Genomic DNA, 20039 nt, shown 5'->3' with positions numbered 1-20039 from the left:
ACCGTATAATAGGGTTATAAAACTATACATTCAAATGTAAAATTTGGACGTGACTCTGCTGTACAGACATGACGACATTGATTTGGTCTGTTTTTTTTAATTCAGAAAGTCTTTCAGGACTTCACCCAAATACGTGTCTTTTATAGAAGGGGGGGGGGGGGGGGGGGGGTCGAGTTATTTTGGCTCAATGAGCTCATCTTATCTGCCATTTGTTGCCTGCAGCAACTGACCCCAGTTTCCTGTGATGACAACCACAATCTGGCAACCTCTAATGGTGACACTGTTTCATGTTTCGCGTTCATGTTCTTGTTATCGATGTCCAGTTTTACTTTGAAACCAGTTTGGGGTTGACTGCACCGCGTCAGTACTCCCTGCCGCTCACCGCTGCAGATCAGTTTTAGCACTTTTCTGAAAATGGACGGAGGGACCACTCTGAGCAGCGTCTGAACTAATTTCCTTCTTCTGATGAACTCTCACAATAGTGGTGGAGATGCAAACAAGCAAATGAGTAAATGAGTACAACCTCTCTCTCTCTCTCTCTCCCTCCCTCTCTCTCGCTCTCTGTCTATTGGCCCCCCAGGCCAAGTACCACTGGCAGAGTCAGAATGTGAAGCACAGCGGCGTGGACGACATGGTCCTGCTCTCCAAGATCAACGAGGACGCCATTGTGGAGAACCTGAAGAAGAGATACATGGACGACTACATCTTTGTATCCTACGGGGCTGAGCACTGTAGATTTTCTGAATAGATTGCGTGACGCGCTACTAGGAAAGACCCTAGACAGGATGCAATTGTGTTGTCGATCAGTCCAAGAAGTGATACCAAACAGGATATTCATATCATCTCATTACCATGCCATCTCACACACACACACACACACACACACACACACACACACACACACACCCAGGGTCATCAACGAACACGTATATGGGCACAAACCAGACTGAGAACCATACTCCTCCCAACACACGCTTCCTCTTTTTCTTCTCTATGGAGTGACTCAACATCTCTCACTTCTGTCTTCTCATACACATTTCAGCTTCATGAAATTCAAATTAAGGGGGTGAAGAAAACAGGTCGACAGCAAACCTGCCCCGCCTCTGATTTTATTATGACAGATGTTAGATTACTTAACTATTTACTTAACTCAATTACTTAATGTGGCTTAATGGCTATGTTAGATTTCATTTTATTTGTGCTTTGAGAGGGCACAGGATGTCCCCATGCATTATGCTCTTTGACGCCGCCGCTCAGAGCTACATCGGCTCCGTGCTGATCTCAGTCAACCCCTTCAAGCAGATGCCCTACTTCACTGACAGGGAAATCGAACTCTACCAGGGGGCTGTGAGGAACTGAACGTTGTTTTTTCAACAACACATCCTTGTGAATGTATGTGAACTATGAAAAAGGTGTGACGTTGATGTGTGTCACTCACTGTAGGCCCAGTATGAGAACCCTCCCCACATCTACGCCCTGACTGACAACATGTACCGAAACATGATGATCGACGCCGAGAACCAGTGCGTTATCATCAGGTATCGTCGACCAGACCAAAATTTACTCTTCCTCCCAGAGCCTCTCTGAGCGCTGAACAATATTTGTAGCAGAGTTTTGTTTTTTGTTTTTTTTCCACATTATATTCTGACAGCGGAGAGAGCGGGGCGGGGAAGACGGTCGCTGCGAAGTACATCATGAGCTACATCTCCAAAGTCTCAGGGGGCGGCGCTAAAGTCCAGGTATCCCCAACTGCAGCGCCGGATGTTTCATCCGATTTGTCGATCTATCAAAAAACTCCTTGACAGTAATCTGTCCACAGAATGACCCTAAAGTGTTTCCAATTTTGTGTGTGCGTGCGTGTGTGTTTCACAGCACGTAAAAGACATCATCCTCCAATCCAATCCTCTGTTGGAAGCCTTCGGAAACGCCAAGACTGTCCGCAACAACAATTCCAGTCGCTTCGTAAGTGAGACCGCCTCGGCTCCCGGTCTCCAAACGGAGAAAGACATTGACAAAACGATGCCCTGGTTTGCTGTCATGGCTATTGGGGCGGAATTATTTTAGCCAGCGTCTAATCTCAGGCTACCTGCGCGTGCCGCCCGCTGACATTTTCCTGGCAGTAGAGCGGGTTGTAGCACTAGAAAAACACCTCCAAGTCACATCTGCATCCTCGCACATGTTACGTGGCTTGATAGCGTTTCCTGTCTGCGTGCTTGTTGTTGATTTAACCACAGATTTTAAGAGACCTGCTTCAAGGGTGTCAACGACGGTTTAGTGACATCGTTATCGTCGTTATATTCAAGCTCAAACGGTTGCTGTCACATCATCTGAGCCACAACAACATCTGGTTTTTTCTTTTCTTGTACCCCTGGAAATGCATTTGTTCCCGGTCGCTTCCAATAACGACTCCAGGGCGGATGCAATGGCCTGGGAGTCGTACCGGAGGGTAGCTGGGCCTGCGCGGTCCTCAGTGAGGATGATTGACTCGTCGCATCTCGTCTGTTTTTCATGACCTGGTGTCTGGCTTGCATCCGTCAGGGAAAATACTTTGAGATCCAGTTCAGCAGAGGCGGAGAGCCAGACGGAGGCAAAATCTCCAACTTCCTGTTGGAGAAGTCGAGGGTGGTGAGCCAGAACGAGAACGAGAGGAACTTCCACATCTTCTATCAGGTCAGAGACTCCGTTGATCGCCGGCGGTATAATGGCTGATGGATATCAAATCGGATATTCAAATGTTACCGGAACAGAAAAAAAAAACTTCCCAACTTAACTTTTCATTTTTTTAGCAATTATGTTATTTGACGTCAACTCCCGTTTGCCAAAGCGACTTTACATTTTTTTCTTGAATGTCCTTTCATATGATCAATTTGTTTAGGATCTAAAAGGACAGCATTTTCCAAATAAAACGAATCATACGTTTCATTATATGGCATCATTTTCATTTCTAATCCTACACCGGCTACCAACTAGTGTGTCACACCAAATCCAATGTGCATGTGCAATGCACGTGCAACCAAAATGCACTCACTTCTATTTATCATGCTGTGGTTGCAAAATCATGTGATGGGTAACCTCTCTTACCCATCACAAAATGTTCTTCTGGTACTTGTAGCTATTGGAATGAAATCATTTTTTCCTCACATAATATTTCCTTTGGTTAAAGTCAAGAAGCTCCCAGCTGCTCCACAGTCAATGATGAAACTCAACAGCAATGATTACAGATATGAAATATACTTTGAAACACGCACACCGGCTTACACCGTTGTTTTGCAGCTGATAGAGGGCGCCCCTGTCCAGCAGAAGGAGATTCTCGGCATCATGACTCCAGAATACTACTCCTACCTCAACCAGTCCGGGACCTACAAGGTGGACGGAACCAATGACAGCAAAGACTTCCAGGAGACTATGGTACACACGCTTTACGGTCTAAGGAGCCAAAATACTAACCTCACATTATTCCATCACAGAAAGGTACTAAAGGGATATTATCAGTTTTCTACTATAAGTCATACGGTTATTGTGTCCGCCCATCTCTCCCCCATGGTGTTTTAATCTCCAGGAAGCCATGGAGGTCATAGGGATCCCAGGGGAAATCCAGGCTCAGGTGCTGCAGATCATCGGCGGCATCCTCCACCTGGGAAACATCAGCTTCATAGAAGCAGGGAACTACGGGCAGGTGGAGAGCACCGACTGTGAGTCAGACGCACATACACACACACACACACACACAAACACTCACACACACACACACACACACACACACACACACGCACATGCACACACACACACACACACACACACACACACACACACACACACACACACACACACACACACACACACACACTCACACACACCCACCCTCATATGAGGACACATACATATGAGGACTCACTGACATGTGGGGACTTACACATATGAGCACACATGTACAGAATGAGGACACAGACATATGAGGACATACTCATGAGGACACACAAACATGAGAACACGTACATATGAGAAATCACACACACACACACACACACACACATACACACACACACACACTCACATATGAAGACTTACACACATATGAGAAAACACATATGAAGAGGAAAACAGATGAAGACACTCACATATCAGTTCATACACACATATGAGGACTCACACACATATGAGGACACACACACACACATATGAGGAAACACATAGATACTGTATGAAGATGCACATATGAGGAGACACACATACGTGGACAGATCCACAGGCACACACATATGAGGACACACACATATGAGGACACACTCACATATACTCACACACGGGGTCACACGCACACGTGCGCACACACACACACACGCACCTGAGGAAACACACATATGAGGAGACTCACATTTATGCAGACTCACACACATATGAGGATTCACACACACATGAGGATATACACACAGGCAATTGATAATCACTCACACAAACACTCACAAGAACAGACAAAACACGTATGCTTAAATGTACACACACACACACACACACACACACACACACACACACACACTCATTTTCTCTTGTAGTGCTAAGAGCAGATGATGTTGTGGGAAAATTCACCATGGCAAACCTTGTCCCATGGTAGATGGCACCCTAATTTTTATAACCAGCCCATCTAGATACTGAGACCGTTTATCTTCTCCTCTAGTGCTTAACTCGTGATTTTGCTTTCCCCGGTACTTGTTTGCATCCAAGCATGAAAATATTACGAGCTTATTAGCTGGCAGAATATTCAGCTCTAGAATATCTGACACAGAACAACACTTTTATTGATCCTTTCGGGGAAAATCCACTCCACATCTGCCATCGAACTAAAAAAATAAGTACCGTCTTTGCTTTGTTTCTGCTGATGCCTAGTACTTGCCTTCCCCGCCTACCTGCTGGGCATCGACCCCAGCCGTCTCCAGGAGAAGCTGACCAGCCGGCAGATGGACTCCAAGTGGGGTGGGAAGTCTGAGTCCATCAACGTGACGCTGAACCAGGAGCAGGCCACCTACACGCGAGACGCCCTGGCCAAAGCCCTGTACACGCGACTCTTTGACTACCTGGTGGAGGTCGGCTCAGAACTGAGAAACGTTTCATCCAGTGAAATACGATAGTTGCAGGTTTAAATTAAATTAGATTAAAGCCGCATTATGTTACTTTTGGTTCTTGCGCCCCTACAGTTTCTGAGTGCAATTGCACTTTTACACCACTGTTGTAAAACTCAGTCCGGTGTCCGTAAAGAATTTATTTTACCGGACAAATTCGAACCTTATTAAATAACAGTCTATGTTACAATTACAAACATAATGGACACCTCGGTTACAGCACCCCTTGCACAGACCTGGCCGCTTACCGGCAGCCCCGTCCAGAAGGAAGGGCCCCTTGCTACCGGCACGACTGTCTACCGGTGCAGTGCTGGTGCACGGTGGCTGAGGTGAGGTGGGATCCCAGCCCTGCAGGTGCCGAGCACACCACTGGCTCCTCTCATCCATGCCGTCAGGGAGGGGGTGCACGGCTACGTTTTGTATGAGCATTATTACCGTACATTTTTCCTGGCAACTTAATAATTTCGAAGGTTTTTTAAATAAAATTTACCAGGCAAAAAAAACGCCAATTAACTGCTCACTGAAATCCCTGAGCCAAAGATCAAGGAATTGACGTAGTGCCCCAAAGCGTAACACACTTTTCCCGTGGTTTCGTTCCTGAACACAAAATTTATAAAGTGCAAGAACAGGTTAACAGCAAAAGTTACATAGTGCTGCTTTAAAAGCAAGGCTAAATCTTACTTTCGCATATTCATGTTCCAATCTTAAAGTGGGATAATTACCTAACTGATGCATGAGTACGGTGTTATTATTGACGTCTTTTTCTCCATCTCCGCACGCTGCTCTAGGCCGTGAATAAAGCCATCCGAAAACCCACTGAAGAGTACAGCACTGGGGTTCTTGACATTTACGGCTTTGAGATATTCCAGGTCGGTTCTCTCAAATCCATAACAGCCGCTCGCTGTATCCGAAACACCTCACCGTGGCACGTGAAACATGACGTCTCAACATGCCTTGACGCTCCTCACTGTGGTGTACACTGATCTTGCTCGTTCCGTTCTCCCGACAGAGGAACGGCTTCGAGCAGTTCTGTATCAACTTTGTCAACGAGAAACTGCAGCAGATCTTCATTGAGCTAACCCTCAAGGCCGAGCAGGTAGGCGTTTTCCCCTAGTCTAATTATACCGAGCATGAAGCCGCTTCTGTTCAGGAAGTGGCTGTTCTGCCTTTAATGGGGTTATCTCCCTTATTCAAACTCCACTTTCACGCTTTTTTTTTTTTTTTCTCTCTCTCGCTGTCGTTTGAATTTCCCTGCCAGGAAGAGTATGTACAAGAGGGCATCAAGTGGTCCCCCATCCAGTACTTCAACAATAAAGTAGTGTGCGACCTCATTGAAAACAAGCTGGTGAGCACGGAAAAGGCACCGGAACTAGATGAGGCAGCGCATCGGTCATTTATCAACCATCAACCTAACCATGAATACGCATACATCTAAACGTATTCACCTCGTCCACTCCCTGCAGAGCCCTCCCGGCATAATGAGCGTGCTGGATGATGTGTGTGCCACCATGCATGCCAAGGGGGAGGGTGCGGATGAAACCCTGCTGCAGAAGCTGCACGGCACCGTTGGAACGCACGAGCACTTCAACAGCTGGAACTCTGGCTTTGTCATACACCACTACGCTGGCAAGGTGTGAGGCAGGAATCCGTCACCGTGTAATGGAGTAAAAATGGAATTGAAAGGATTGAAAACCGGCCCGCTGCGGTATTGCCTGTAATCATTTAGTATTGTCTTAGGTGTCATACGATATCAACGGCTTCTGTGAGCGCAACCGCGATGTGCTCTTCCCAGACCTCATTGAGCTCATGCAGAGTGGCGAACAGTGAGTGTCCTATAGCTTAAAAAATTAATTGACCGTTTATATTTGTATTTATACGTATATGTAGAGTTTATATATGTATGTATGTATATATATATGTATATGTATGTATGTATATATATGTTTATGTATGTATGTATATGTGTATATATATATGTATATGTAGGTATATGTATGTATGTATATGTATATGTATGTGTGTGTATATATATATAATATATATATATATATATGTACACATACATATATACATATACATATATACATATATATATATATATTTCAAATTGTGGGTAGATCATGGGAAATGCTGCAGAAAACAGAGAACCATTGCTTAATCAATTGTCTCTACAGCCACTTCATCCGTAGTCTGTTCCCTGAGAACCTAAACACAGACAAAAAAGGGAGGCCGACCACAGCCAGCTCCAAGATTAAGGTGAGAAATTAAATGTAGACACCCACGCCCTCACTCTACTTAGAGACACATTTATTGTGCATCTGTTATTCTTGTGACTCTCATTCTCACACCTGCCTCAAACTAATAGAGGTGTTGTCCACGTCCAAATGTACTGATACATGTTCTTCCCACAGAAACAAGCCAACGATCTGGTGAACACCTTGATGAAGTGCACTCCTCACTACATCCGCTGCATCAAACCCAATGAAACTAAGAGGCCCAGGGACTGGGAGGAGAGCAGGTTTGCATCCTTACGAAGACACACACGCGTATGCACATATTATATAGCAACCTGACCTGAAATGATGATGGTGTGATGAACGTTTTTAGGGTTAAACATCAGGTTGAATATCTGGGCCTGCGGGAAAACATCCGTGTGAGGAGAGCTGGCTTCGCTTATCGCCGAGTGTTCAATAAGTTCCTGCAGAGGTGAGCTCGCTATGTGTGTGTGTGTGTGTGTGTGTGTGTGTGTGTGTGTATGTGTATGTGCACGCACGCGTGTCTGTGGGTGTGTGTATGTGCACTTGTGTTCAGGTGTGTGTGTACACTGCGTCCAGGTATGCCATTCTGACCACTGAGACGTGGCCATGTTGGCGGGGAACGGAGCAGCAGGGCGTGCTTCACCTCCTTAAGTCAGTTAACATGGACAAGGACCAGTACCAGATGGGGCACACCAAGGTCTTCGTCAAAAACCCTGAATCGGTAAAAAGCGAAAGTCACTTATTCGGATCAAATGGAGAGATTATTTCAGAGCGTTCTTCAAGATGAGTTACGACAATGCAAAGGGCTCGATAAGATTCAGTGGTCCATCACTTCCACCGGACATTTTGGTCGCAGCTCAAAGAACACGTTGCTGAGCGTCGTGATCGGTAGAATAAACTTATAAATGTTGTGCCCCAACCCTCCGTCCGCTCTGCATGTCTGTCAGCTGTTCCTGCTGGAAGAGATGAGGGAGAGGAAGTTCGATACCTTCGCCAGGACCATCCAGAAGGCCTGGAGGAAATACATAGCCAGGAGAAAGTATGAAAAGATGAGGGAGGAGGGTGAGTTACAGCACATTAGAACTATGAAAGGATATTATATATATAGGTATACAATTATGTTATTCTCCATTCTCCAATATCTATACCATTATAATTGCCGTCCATTCTTCCTGCAACCAGCCTCAGATATCCTGTACCAGTCGAAAGAGCGCAGGAAGAACAGCATCAACAGGAACTTTGTCGGGGACTACCTGGGCCTGGAGCAGAAGCCTGAGCTCCGACAGTTCCTGGCCAAGAGGGAACGTGTGGATTTTGCCGACTCCGTCAACAAGTTTGATCGCAGGTTCAAGGTGAGGTGAACTTCGTTCCTCAATTTAAGAATGCGCCTCAAAGTTAAAAATAACCACAACCATGATTGTTCCTTTTTTTTGTATCTAGGTTGTATGTTATTTCTCACGTGACTTTCTTGCCTTGTTGAAACCGTCTTTTCCCACGTTGCGACTCCGCTGGCTTCTTTGAAAACTTGAAAAAAAAAAAGAAAAAAAAATTTCCCGTTCTGTTTTGTACACTCTCTGCACACTCACTCCTGAATATTTTTGCACTTTCATACACGTGTAGTCTATCAAGAGGGACCTGATCCTGACCCCTAAAGGTATCTATCTGATTGGCCGAGAGAAGGTGAAGAAGGGCCCTGAGAAGGGACAGATAAAAGAAGTGTTGAAACGAAAGCTGGAGTTTGGGAACATCATCAGTGTCTCTCTGAGGTACGGGCAATAGAAATATTACGGGTAACAGAACTGCCTAACAGAAATAGAATTTGTTCTTCCATTTCCGGACAATCTATATTTTGGTATTTTTTTATTTCATGGCACTTAAAATACACTCAAGCACCAAGATGTATTTATGATGATGATATCACGTGTCAGGTTTGGATAGAGACTTGAAGTAGATTTGAATTCTAACAGACAGGCACAGGGATTCTGCATCCAGCTCTGGTTGCTTAGACCTGAGGCTAATGAGAAACGCTGCCTGGGAATCTTGAATCTGTGTTCGTCTCCAGCACCAGACAGGATGATTTTTTCGTTCTGCACGAGGCTCAATACGACAGCGTGCTGGAGTCCAACTTCAAGACGGAGTTCCTCAGCCTGCTCTGCAAACGCTACGAGGAGGTGACCAAGAGAAAATTGACGCTGTCTTTCAACGACAGGTGGACTTCCAAAATTGAAATACACACACGCAAAATATACAGTGGCGACGTGCCAAAGTGGGAACGCAAATCTAACACGGCTGCCACACCCGTCTGTCCTCTCCCACACCACACCCGCCCAGACTGGAGTTCAAGGTGAAGAAGGAGGGCTGGGGGGGAGGAGGCTCCAGGTTTCTGGTTTTCCAGAGGGGCCAAGGGGATCTGGCCCAGGTCAAACCTGGAGGGAAGACTCTGAACATTACAGTGGGCGACGGACTTCCAAAGACCTCTAGTAAGCTGTTTTACAAAAGAATCATCAAAATATATTCTATGTTATGTCAATGTACCATATTGATATAGTGGTGGCAATACTGCCAGCTAGAAAGAGAATCAGTGTCAATCGGCTTTTCCTCTCCAGAGCCAACCAGGAAGAGTGCTCCATATTCTCATGGAACAAGAACCAATCCCCCAAATAGCAGAGGTAAAAATCCAAATTCCTAAAACTCTCTTAACACATGCAGGTTTTTGAGAGGTGCACGTTTGAGTTTTTTTTGTTGTTTTTTCAGCCACACTAAAATCTTAGTTGAACTCCTTGGATATTGTAGTCTCTTTATGTCATCACCCTGACCCACCGCTCCCACGCCCCGCAGGACATCCGCATGGGGCGACTCAGTTTTCCAGAGGCGGCGCTCCTTCCGCGCAGCATGATTTCACCAACACCGCCCCGCAGAGACATGGCCGCCCACCCAGCGCTGCCCTGCCCAAGTTAGGCACCCAGAGGAGCCAAAGAGCCCCGGCCCAACACAAGCAAGGGAACATGGACTTCCTTAATGTGCCTGAGCAGGGCATGTCAGGGTGAGTGGGATGAAGCGCTGGAATATATGAAGGGAGGCAGGGAGGGAGGGAGGGTGGAAAGAAATCAAGGAGGGGTGGAAAGAGGGAAGGGATGAAGGAGGGAAGGAAGGAAGGAGAGAAGGAGGGAGAAAAGGAAGGAAACAAATAAGGAGGGTAGCGAGGAAGGAAGGAGGGAAGGATAATACAGGAGAGAGGGAGGGAAAGAATGAAAGAAGGAAGGATGGAGGCATATAAGGAATTAGGGATAGAAGGAAGGAGGTAGAGAAGGAAAGCGAAGGGATTAAGGAAAAAAAGGAAGGAGGGAATGAAGGAGAGGAGGAGGTGAGGAAGGAGGGAGGATGGAGGCATAGAAGGGATTAGAGATAGAAGGAAAGAGCGAAGGGAGGAAAGAAAAAAGGAAGGAGGGAATGAAAGGGAGGTGGAGGAGGTAAGGAAGGAGGGAGGGAGGGAGGGAAGGAAGGAATGATACATAATGCTTGTAAAAATGAATTCCATCATAGGTCTTAACCAGGTGTAGCATGATAACCAGTGAAGCACGAACCAATAAATAGATAAAGATGTCTCCTTTCCACACCCAACATCATTTTTTAGGTGATAAACATGTTATGTACATATATATGCTGTGGCCTTACATTATATGAAAAATAAATCTAAGACAGAAAAAAACAAGTGTTAACTCCCTATCGGCCTCAACTGCTGATTTCCACTTACAGCAGAGACTGGACTGTCTCACTGGAAAATAAAACAAAACAAAAGAAGCCCTCCTCTCATTTCTCACTCCCCTTCTCCTTTTTCTCTCAGGATGCAGAGGAAGAAGAGTATTGGCCAGCGTCCTCCCCCAGCCCCTAAGCCATCATCCCGTCCCCAGGGGCCACGCTGCCGCGCTCTGTATCAGTACATCGGCCAGGATGAAGACGAGATCAGCTTCAACGTCAACGACGTCTTTGACCTGATCCGACAAGGTGTGAAGGCTTCCTCCGCGTGCACTACCACTCACACCTGCCCCGCTCACTGGTAACGCTGTGTCTCACTCTCGCTTGCAGACACTTCGGGCTGGTGGACGGGCAGGATTCGAGGCCGGGAGGGTCTCTTTCCAGGAAACTATGTGGAGAAGGTTTGATCTGGACAGGGCCTGAGATATAGTATATAAGATTTTAAAAAAAGAAAGAAAGAAAGAAAGAAAGAAAGAAAGAAAGGAGACTTATAAAACAAATGGTTCCCATTTATTTGCAGACCTTGTGACTGAATGGATCAGTCGGCGACATCTGTTATCTGTCGGAGGTAACTGGGACGTTTTTTCTAAAAAAGAACCTACAATGTAATAATGTTCAACAGAGGACCTTTTTGGAAAGGTAAATGTCTGTGAGCCTGCGGTTTCTCCTCGCTCGTCCGACAACGTACTGTAGGAGCGGTGCAGAGGGCACATTGTGGTGCTGGTCATGGGAGTTCAAACACTGCTCAGGTTTCATCCCTGCTGTTTGGCCAGACCAGCAACAAAATGTCTGACCTTCCCCATCTCCCAAGACGCACTTCTTCAGCCTCACCTTATTCCAGAGTTCCACCAGGTACAACAGGTGTAACCACTTGATTTTATGTGTGTTTTGAGGTGGTTTCATGGACTTGTTTGGCATAATGATGATGAACGATAACTTGATATGGCAACTATGCAATGTTTTCAAATTGATTTTATTTTTGCTTCATGTTTATTCGTTTCAACGGTTCTATGCCACCACTGAGGCACTGCACTGTTTTTTTGTTATTATTTTTTACCTCAATTTTATTCAAGATCAAATTGTACAAGATGGCTATATTACGATGGGTGTTTATTCTAATTGCATTGATTAAATTGCTATTAAATGAATGATGTTTTTGTTTTTATCGAATCATTCCATTCTTGAAAAATCCAGTTAATCAAATACAAATGTATATAAATGCTTTCACATTCAAGACACATTCAAGACAATTATTAGTATTTTGACTTTTTTGAAACAGCCTTAAATCAAATTGAGTGTGGTAAAAACAAATTATTGGCTTTGTTGGAATTATGAAATCCTAAATAAACCAACTGTAGATTCCAAAAAAGGGGAAAGTATTTTTAATTATGACATTCCATCCATTTTAGTATTAAACTACTGGTTCATTAAATCAGTTTTGCAATGGGAGACCGCGCCAGGCCACATCTGAACGCGCAGTGTGCAGCACCGTACGACCTCTGCTCTCTCCAAATGAACCGGGACCTCGTTTTGGCTCCTCTGCTGCGGTAATTGGACTGACCGCAGTCTCCTGTGCGGTGCAAAACACCTGATCCCCTTCTTCTCATTCAGGCCACACAGAGTAGAGATGCATCCCCACCTCAATCGCCTCACACTATAGTCCATCAAATATGAATATGTGCCTTAGTGTGTGGGTGAGGGTGTTTGTGACTATGTTTGTGTTTGTGTGTATGCCCGCGCGCGTGTGTGTGCAGAAGAAGCAGGTGCGGATCAGGAGCAGGAGGGAGAGGATGCTTGAAAGAAGACACTGCATCCATTATGGCCGCATGTTAATAACCCCGGGGTTAACTCTGCGTGACATGCAGTGTGTGAGACGTTCTTCCACTGGCTTTCAAGTCGCGAAGGGGTGGCTGCGATAATCACACCCGACCACACACCATGTTTTGCTTGCCTAGAAAACCCCACGAATATCACCGCGTTTCTTGGAAGGCGCTTTCTTTCTGAGAGGGATGCCGACAATATACTGTAGGCAAACAGGCCTCTATCACACAGACAGGTAAAGAAGTGATTTCAGAGGGCAGGTCAACGAAAATGGTGTGTGACAGTCAATACATTTTTGATGCAGCGCGTGTGAAAGGAGTCTCGGTCTATGAAACTGCAACTGCCCACTGACAAACGAGGAGAACTCGTTTGGAAAGTCATCTCACGCCCTACTCTATAGTGTCCACAACTGCAAGTTTTACAGGTTCCTTGATTCATTCACAAGTTATGCAAGTAAATAAATAAATATTTTCGTGATAATAATTACACCATCGCATTAATAAAAAGGTAATAAATAAAGTAGATGGACAACCAGTAGAGCTGGATATGCAAGAACTGAATTATGTTGGCAGTTTTAAAGTGATTGTGTTTAGCCCCACACATTCATACGGCAACTACACAGGCCAGCCTAAATTCCATTTACATGAATGGCCTGGAAAAAGTTCCAGCACGTGTGATCGGCTCCCAATAATATGTCACAAAGAAGCGTCTGTGTGCGATCGAGCGTTGTCGAGCCCGGTCGATTCCCCTGTTGAGACACAAGCGAGAATAAATCCCTCTAACAGGATTTGTCCCTCTCGGTTCACAAGCTGGGAAAAAAAAATCTGAATAGGTCCTTAATGTGATTCTAATTCGATATAATATACAAAAAATATACTTTATATACCGGCCTACCACCGGAAAGAATTAATGAATAAATAAATGAATGAATGAATGAATGAGTGTGCCATTCATTCGGTCTTGGGTTCATTAGTATTGCTGGGCAATGCCGTAGAGGGGCGTGGCAAAGCGGTGTGACGTCAGACAGTCCCAGGCTGGACGCGCTACAAGCTCCGGAGCGCTCGTCCACCTGTTGTTCACCTGGAGCCGGGGCAGCATGGGCGGTAAGGTCCTCACCGTCGCTCACCTTTATTGGCGTTTTTAACCTTTATCCGTTTTATCTCGCTTTTCCGACGGAGAGAACAATCATAGTGGCCGGGACTGTTAGTGAAGGAGGGACTGTGTACTTATATCGCTCGTTTTTGGATATATTCAGCCTATTTATACTCCTCACACGCATGGGCATGACGTGTGGTGGCACGTAGACGTATACGTAAACTTCTATATAGGCCCATATATGATATTATATTACATATAATACATTTTATTATATAAATATTATATATATATATATATATATATTATAAAAGGCTCAGAGAAAGCCTATTTTTCTAGTTTAGTTTACTATTATTATTTGTTTTCTTGATGCGCGTGCGTTTCTTGTGTGCTGCTGTTAACACACACACACACACACAGACACACATAGACATAGACCTTGTCAAAAGAGTTCCCCTCTTTTCATTATTTCAGGTTGACGAGTTTGATCTGAGATTGATCCGTCTCCGCAACCAATATTCATATGGGTGGTTGGTCACAAGTGGCTTTTTATGGTTTCAACTTCATTCGTCTGAGAGTTTCCTGGGAATTAACGTCAGAATACTTTACCTAAAGGGCCAATGAGGGCCTCGCAACAGGACACCGCTCCGTATTTGAATACATGTGTGAACAGGTGGGGTGATATCAAACTGATTTCCCTCAACCTCCAACTGTATAGATACGGTTGTCGTCTTGGACCTTTGAAAGCTGAAAATTCATCTTATTCACCTTTTCAAGTATTTTACCAGTAGCTTAGCAAGTGTCTGCCTGTCTGTATGTATGTGTTTTTCTATCTATGCTGTAACTGTCTCTCTACGTCAGGTTTCTACTCCACTGAAAGGATGGCAGATGTCTTCTCCTATGAGAGTTCAGAGGTGGACTGGTGTGAAGACAACTACAGGCACTCTCAACACGTGGTGGAGTACTTTAACACGGTAATCCTCGCTTAGATCACAGTTTTCTAAATAATATAAAAAAATATAATATTAAAATAAAGAAATGAAAAAAATTTAATGTCGACAGGACATGCCAGTAGTTAATAGGTTGCTCAGTGTTTTTTTTTACCACAAGTGAATTGCGATGCGATGGATCGATAGCGTGATTGATTGATTTGTTTTCCTGATTGATTTGCCACAGATGAGCAGCTTCTTCTTCTTCGTCGTGTCGCCCATCATGCTCTACCTACTGCACCCGTACGCCAGAGAGAGGAACCTTGCGGTCCATCTGGTCTGGGTGATGATGATATTTGTGGGTCAGTCCCCCCTGTTCTGTCTTTATTTTTAATCCAGATTTCATTTTTCTCATTAGCCGCGAGACTGATTCGTTCTCCCTCCGTCGCTAGGTGTGTTCTCGGCCTATTTCCACATGACCCTCAGTTTCATGGGCCAGATGCTGGATGAGCTGTCCATCCTGTGGGTTCTGGCGGTGGGATACGCCATCTGGTTTCCCCGCAGACACTTCCCTTCATTTATCAAGGAGAGGTAAGGAAACTTTGGGGAACTATGTCCCTCTGGCTGACAGTGGGAAGAAACTCCCTCCGGTGGAACTCTACCGAGTAAGCATAATTTGCCGATGCGTAGTTCACACCTGTACACGCGTGTGTGTGTGTGTGTGAAACGCATGCATTCATATATTCTACTTACATGTGCTCTCACGCGCGGCCCTATAATCCTTTAATAAGACCAAAGACAATGATGGGATCTTTTTACAAGCCAAACAACTGTGAAACCTAAGCATAAGCCACCCAGTTCGAATCACAAAGACACGCTGTCATTCTGCTATCTTCAGCTGCTGGTGGCAGAGAGGAGCTCCTTGCTTTTGTGAAAACAGAGGCGATGGGAAAAGAGCAATGAATGGTTGTTGATGATCAGGTACGAAGAATCCAAAACAGCAACAAAACGTGAACGGTTCTTGTTCGATAACTTCTCCAGTGATTTCTTGTCACCGCTGCTGCTGTTGTTGTCGTTGACAGTCTCATTTGGAAGATCCATCAATCTGCAGGAGCTGTCAGGCTCTTTTCCGGGTTCCCTCACCACATTCACCCTCTTTTTTTCCTGCTCTTGTATGCAACTCCAGGTCGACCTTCGCGTGGCTCGTTCTGATGATTACCGTCGTCACCACTGTGTCATTGTTTGTAAAACCCGTCGCCAATGCCTACGCCTTGAACTGCTTTGGCCTGCACCTGCTTTACTCGCTGGGCGTTGAGATGAAGCGGTACAGTATCCCCAAAACTCCTCTCATATCTCTATTTGTCTTTTTGGCGAGTTCAAGTGAGTGCCGTGCCGGTGGCTAATGAATGATCCACTAACACGACACGACTACCACTATCTCTCTCAGTTGTACCGACCAGAAAGCGGTGCGGCTGGCCAAGCTTTCTGTGGCTCTCTGGGTGTTGGCCATCTCCTGCTGGATTAGCGACCGCTTCGCCTGCAGCTTCTGGCAGAGCCTCAACTTTTGCTACCTGCACGGTATCTGGTAAGTCCAGCCAACCTTTGATTGGTTGGCTTTGCTTGCTTTTTTTACCTTCCTTTTCAGTGCTTTCTTTATTTTTTTTAAACTGCAGCTTCTCTTTGTTCATACAGCATGAAATTGCCATGTCCTTGGCCATTTATCTTTATTTTATGTGGTTACCAGGCACATTGTGATCGTGATGGCTGTGGCTTACGGCACTACACTAATAGCCTACCTGGACGCCAACTATGAGATTCCCTATTCTCTTCCTGGACTGCAGTACTGGCCATGTGACAAGTGGGCGCTGGGATTGCCTCATATTGTCCTGAAAGGCACCACCAAAATGAACAAGAGATGCTAGAGAACTCAAACCATTCTTTTTTTTGGGGTGAAGATTTTCATTCTCGGTATTTATACGTATTTAAAGTGATGATCTTCTCTTTTAACCCATAAATAATTTCTAGCTTTAAACTTGACAACCGGTCTCAAAGTCATACCTCGAATGTTTTCAAAAAAAAAAAAAAAAATTGATCCAGGTTATCCATTCTTGTATTACTGTTGAATGTCATTTTTTTAAATATAATATTGCCAGTGTGCACCTACTGTACTAACGCTGATGAAAGTGGCACCCGAGGGCAGCTTTTATGGTTGACTGCTTCGAGTCGCCAGTGGAGATGTTTGTGTTAAACAGAGTGAATGATCTAGGAAAAGGGAAATGCCCCATGAGAATTAAATTTTTGTTTTATATTTGCTTTTCGTGAAACAATCGAGTAAGGGGTTGAGGTTCTGTTAAATGTGAAAAATGTTGTATATATTGATCAAGGTGTTACTGTGTATAAGCATCCTGAATGACTTTGTGAGAATGATTGCATTTGAATTGTGTGCAGCTGAGCAATGTAATTTTATTTAATTTCTATGGAAATGATTGTGCATTTTTCTCATGAAGATGCAGTGTGCAGGAGTGCCCACAGCTGTATATAACCGAGTCTATATTTATCTACATTTGTCATATGATACAATTGTCTTTTAAGAATTGTGAAGTGCTAACATTATGAACAGCAACAGCTGCGTTACCTGGACGATTGTTGACATGTGGTCATCTATTACTAAACCTCAGAAATGTGTTACGCTGTCTGGTTATCACAATACAACCATGTGTAGTCTGAAGACTGACATATAAAATAAAATTAATGGATTCATAAATTATTTCTAACAGAAAAATGCATCTTCCTGGCTGTATTAACATGTTTGGGGGACATCCAGTACATCCATTTCATTTCACAATTCAATAATATCACAATCTCATGTCTGCCATTGTAATTCACTGTCTCCTATGGATCTGATGCTATTGTCTCTGTTAAAATGACATTCTACAATCACTCTGCTCCATTTATCAATTATATGAATCGATTATAATATTTTGATATAATATATTACTAATTAATATAATAATAATAATAATAATAATAATAATTATTATTATTATTATTATTATTATTATTAGTAGTAGTAGTAGTAGTAGTAGTAGTAGTAGTAGTAGTAGGAGTAGCTTTAGTAGTACAGTATTATTATTATTATTATTATTATTATAATTATTATTAATAATAATAATAATAATAATAATAATAATAATAATAATAATAACAAAAACAATAATAATAATAATAATAGCGTTATTAAAATATATATATGTGTATATATATATAATAATACATTCGTTTCTGTTTTTTAGGTAATTGTAAAATGTAGAAATACAGTTTAATAATAGGCATTTCTGAGATATGAAATCCTTTCTACATGACTAAAACATTCTGGTACAACAACAAACACTTGTCAGCGACATTGATTATTTGGAACGTGAAACAGCATTTGCTATGTTTTGAGAAATTTCAGGTACATAGTGTTTGTGCTTGCGTTATGTTTCCTGGTGAATATAATAGCAAGGTGTAACAATAGATCTGTGACACAAAGAAATGTGCACGTATTTTCTGCACTTGGAGCCACAACAGTGACCTCTTCTGGGCCTGCCACAATGCCCATTTGTGGATACTCAATGCTTTTCATGGTTCACCATTTCAGCACTAAACCCCGAAAGACTGAGAGGAAAACAAAGAAGTAAGACAATCTCAAAAGATGAGCTTGTTTATTCAGTAGTTTGTGTTCTTTTGAAGAAAAGGTTAGACGAAACAAAACACATCCTCTGGTTTATTAAGAGTTTATATTATAGTGTATTTAGTCTTGAACCATTTATTAATCATCTTGGTTATGGATCAAATCTGACAGATGTGAGTGTGTAGAATTTTGTAAGAAACATATTTTTCCCCACTCTCTCCACGATGCAACAAAAGAAGGATTGAAAGGTTGATGTCTCAATATAAATTGGGCGATGCTGTGTTTGGCGACCAGGTGGAACTTTTGTTTACTCTCAACTGACTGAGAGGCCGACTGGATCAGTTTGAGTGACAGGGCAAGAGGGGCGAGGCGCAGGGCAAGGGAGAGAGTCATGACCTTGTGTCCCAAAACCCGGGCCCCAAATAATCTCACATCTAAGTCCCAGCACCGAGGAGACTCGGCTGCAACGGACCTTCACTCCCCATTCAAAAGAGTGGTCAATTAAAAGCTGAGCTCCTTTCCTTTATTTTCAGATCAGACATTTACAATGGAAACAGTAAAACTGTGTCACTTTTAGACGGATACAATGACATGCTTTTTTTTGACTGCTTGAGTAAAGGGAGCCGGGAAATGTTTTCTTTTATCCAGATGTGTCCAGATCTGCACGCCTAATTGAAAAAATTCAACAAAGAACAGAGTTCTTTATTTGTCACACATGCAGTTTTACAGGTTCCAAAGCTGTGCAAAACAAAGTAGGAGGATAATAATAATAATAATAATAATAATAATAATAATAATAATAATAATAATAATAACAGAAAAGATAAATGTATAGGCCTATGTACAATAAAGTAGGTAGAAAAAAAACAAGAATAGTAATATATCAGAAAAAATATACATACAGGAGAAACAAGAAAGCAAAAAGATAATCAGAAAAGTATAATATGTATATATTACTACATATTATGATTTTTTATTTATATTTATTATTATTATTATATATATTATTATATTATTAATTATATATTTATGTATGTATTTATTGTTCTTATATTTATTATTATTATTATTATTATTATTATTATTATTATTATATATTATTACATATATACATACATAGATATGTACAGTATATACATGCACTTATATACTGTATATATACATACACACACACACACACACACACACACACACACACACACACACACACACACCACATATATATATATATATATATATATATATATATATATATATATATATATATATATATATATATATATATATATATATATATATATATATATATATATATATGATGAGATAACTCCGGTGGGTTATCTTCCATATAGGAGCCTTTCTGTGTGGAGTTTGCATGTTCTCCCCGTGC

At 43.0% G+C, this 20039-nt stretch overlaps 2 protein-coding genes across 2 annotated transcripts; both read left to right on the top strand.

Annotated features, from left to right (window-relative positions):
• The first annotated feature begins 616 nt into the window (after positions 1–616).
• Positions 617–12230, top strand: myo1f (myosin IF). Its single transcript, XM_080007583.1, has 27 exons — positions 617–709; positions 1258–1347; positions 1444–1538; positions 1652–1739; positions 1873–1962; positions 2539–2670; positions 3274–3408; positions 3560–3692; positions 4885–5081; positions 5906–5986; positions 6127–6213; positions 6376–6462; positions 6581–6748; positions 6855–6940; positions 7292–7373; positions 7529–7635; positions 7725–7823; positions 7952–8096; positions 8323–8437; positions 8558–8727; positions 8996–9141; positions 9438–9584; positions 9707–9855; positions 9982–10044; positions 10214–10418; positions 11220–11380; positions 11462–12230. Exons 1-27 carry the CDS (start codon positions 632–634, stop codon positions 11536–11538), a joined length of 3213 nt encoding a protein of 1070 aa, XP_079863709.1. The 5' UTR covers positions 617–631; the 3' UTR covers positions 11539–12230.
• Positions 12231–14913: 2683 nt separating this feature from the next.
• Positions 14914–16898, top strand: acer1 (alkaline ceramidase 1; the record flags this gene model as incomplete). Its single annotated transcript, XM_080003329.1, has 6 exons — positions 14914–15021; positions 15224–15338; positions 15429–15567; positions 16163–16300; positions 16424–16561; positions 16721–16898. The coding sequence occupies exons 1-6, from the start codon at positions 14929–14931 to the stop codon at positions 16896–16898; spliced, it is 801 nt and encodes a 266-aa protein (XP_079859455.1). The 5' UTR covers positions 14914–14928.
• Between the last annotated feature and the right edge of the window lie 3141 nt (positions 16899–20039).

This window comes from Zeus faber (genome assembly GCF_960531495.2).
Source record: "Zeus faber genome assembly, chromosome: 1".
NCBI lineage: Eukaryota > Metazoa > Chordata > Actinopteri > Zeiformes > Zeidae > Zeus > Zeus faber.
The sequence above is the reverse complement of the archived record's forward strand: the minus strand, read 5'-3'. Positions and strand labels throughout refer to the sequence as shown.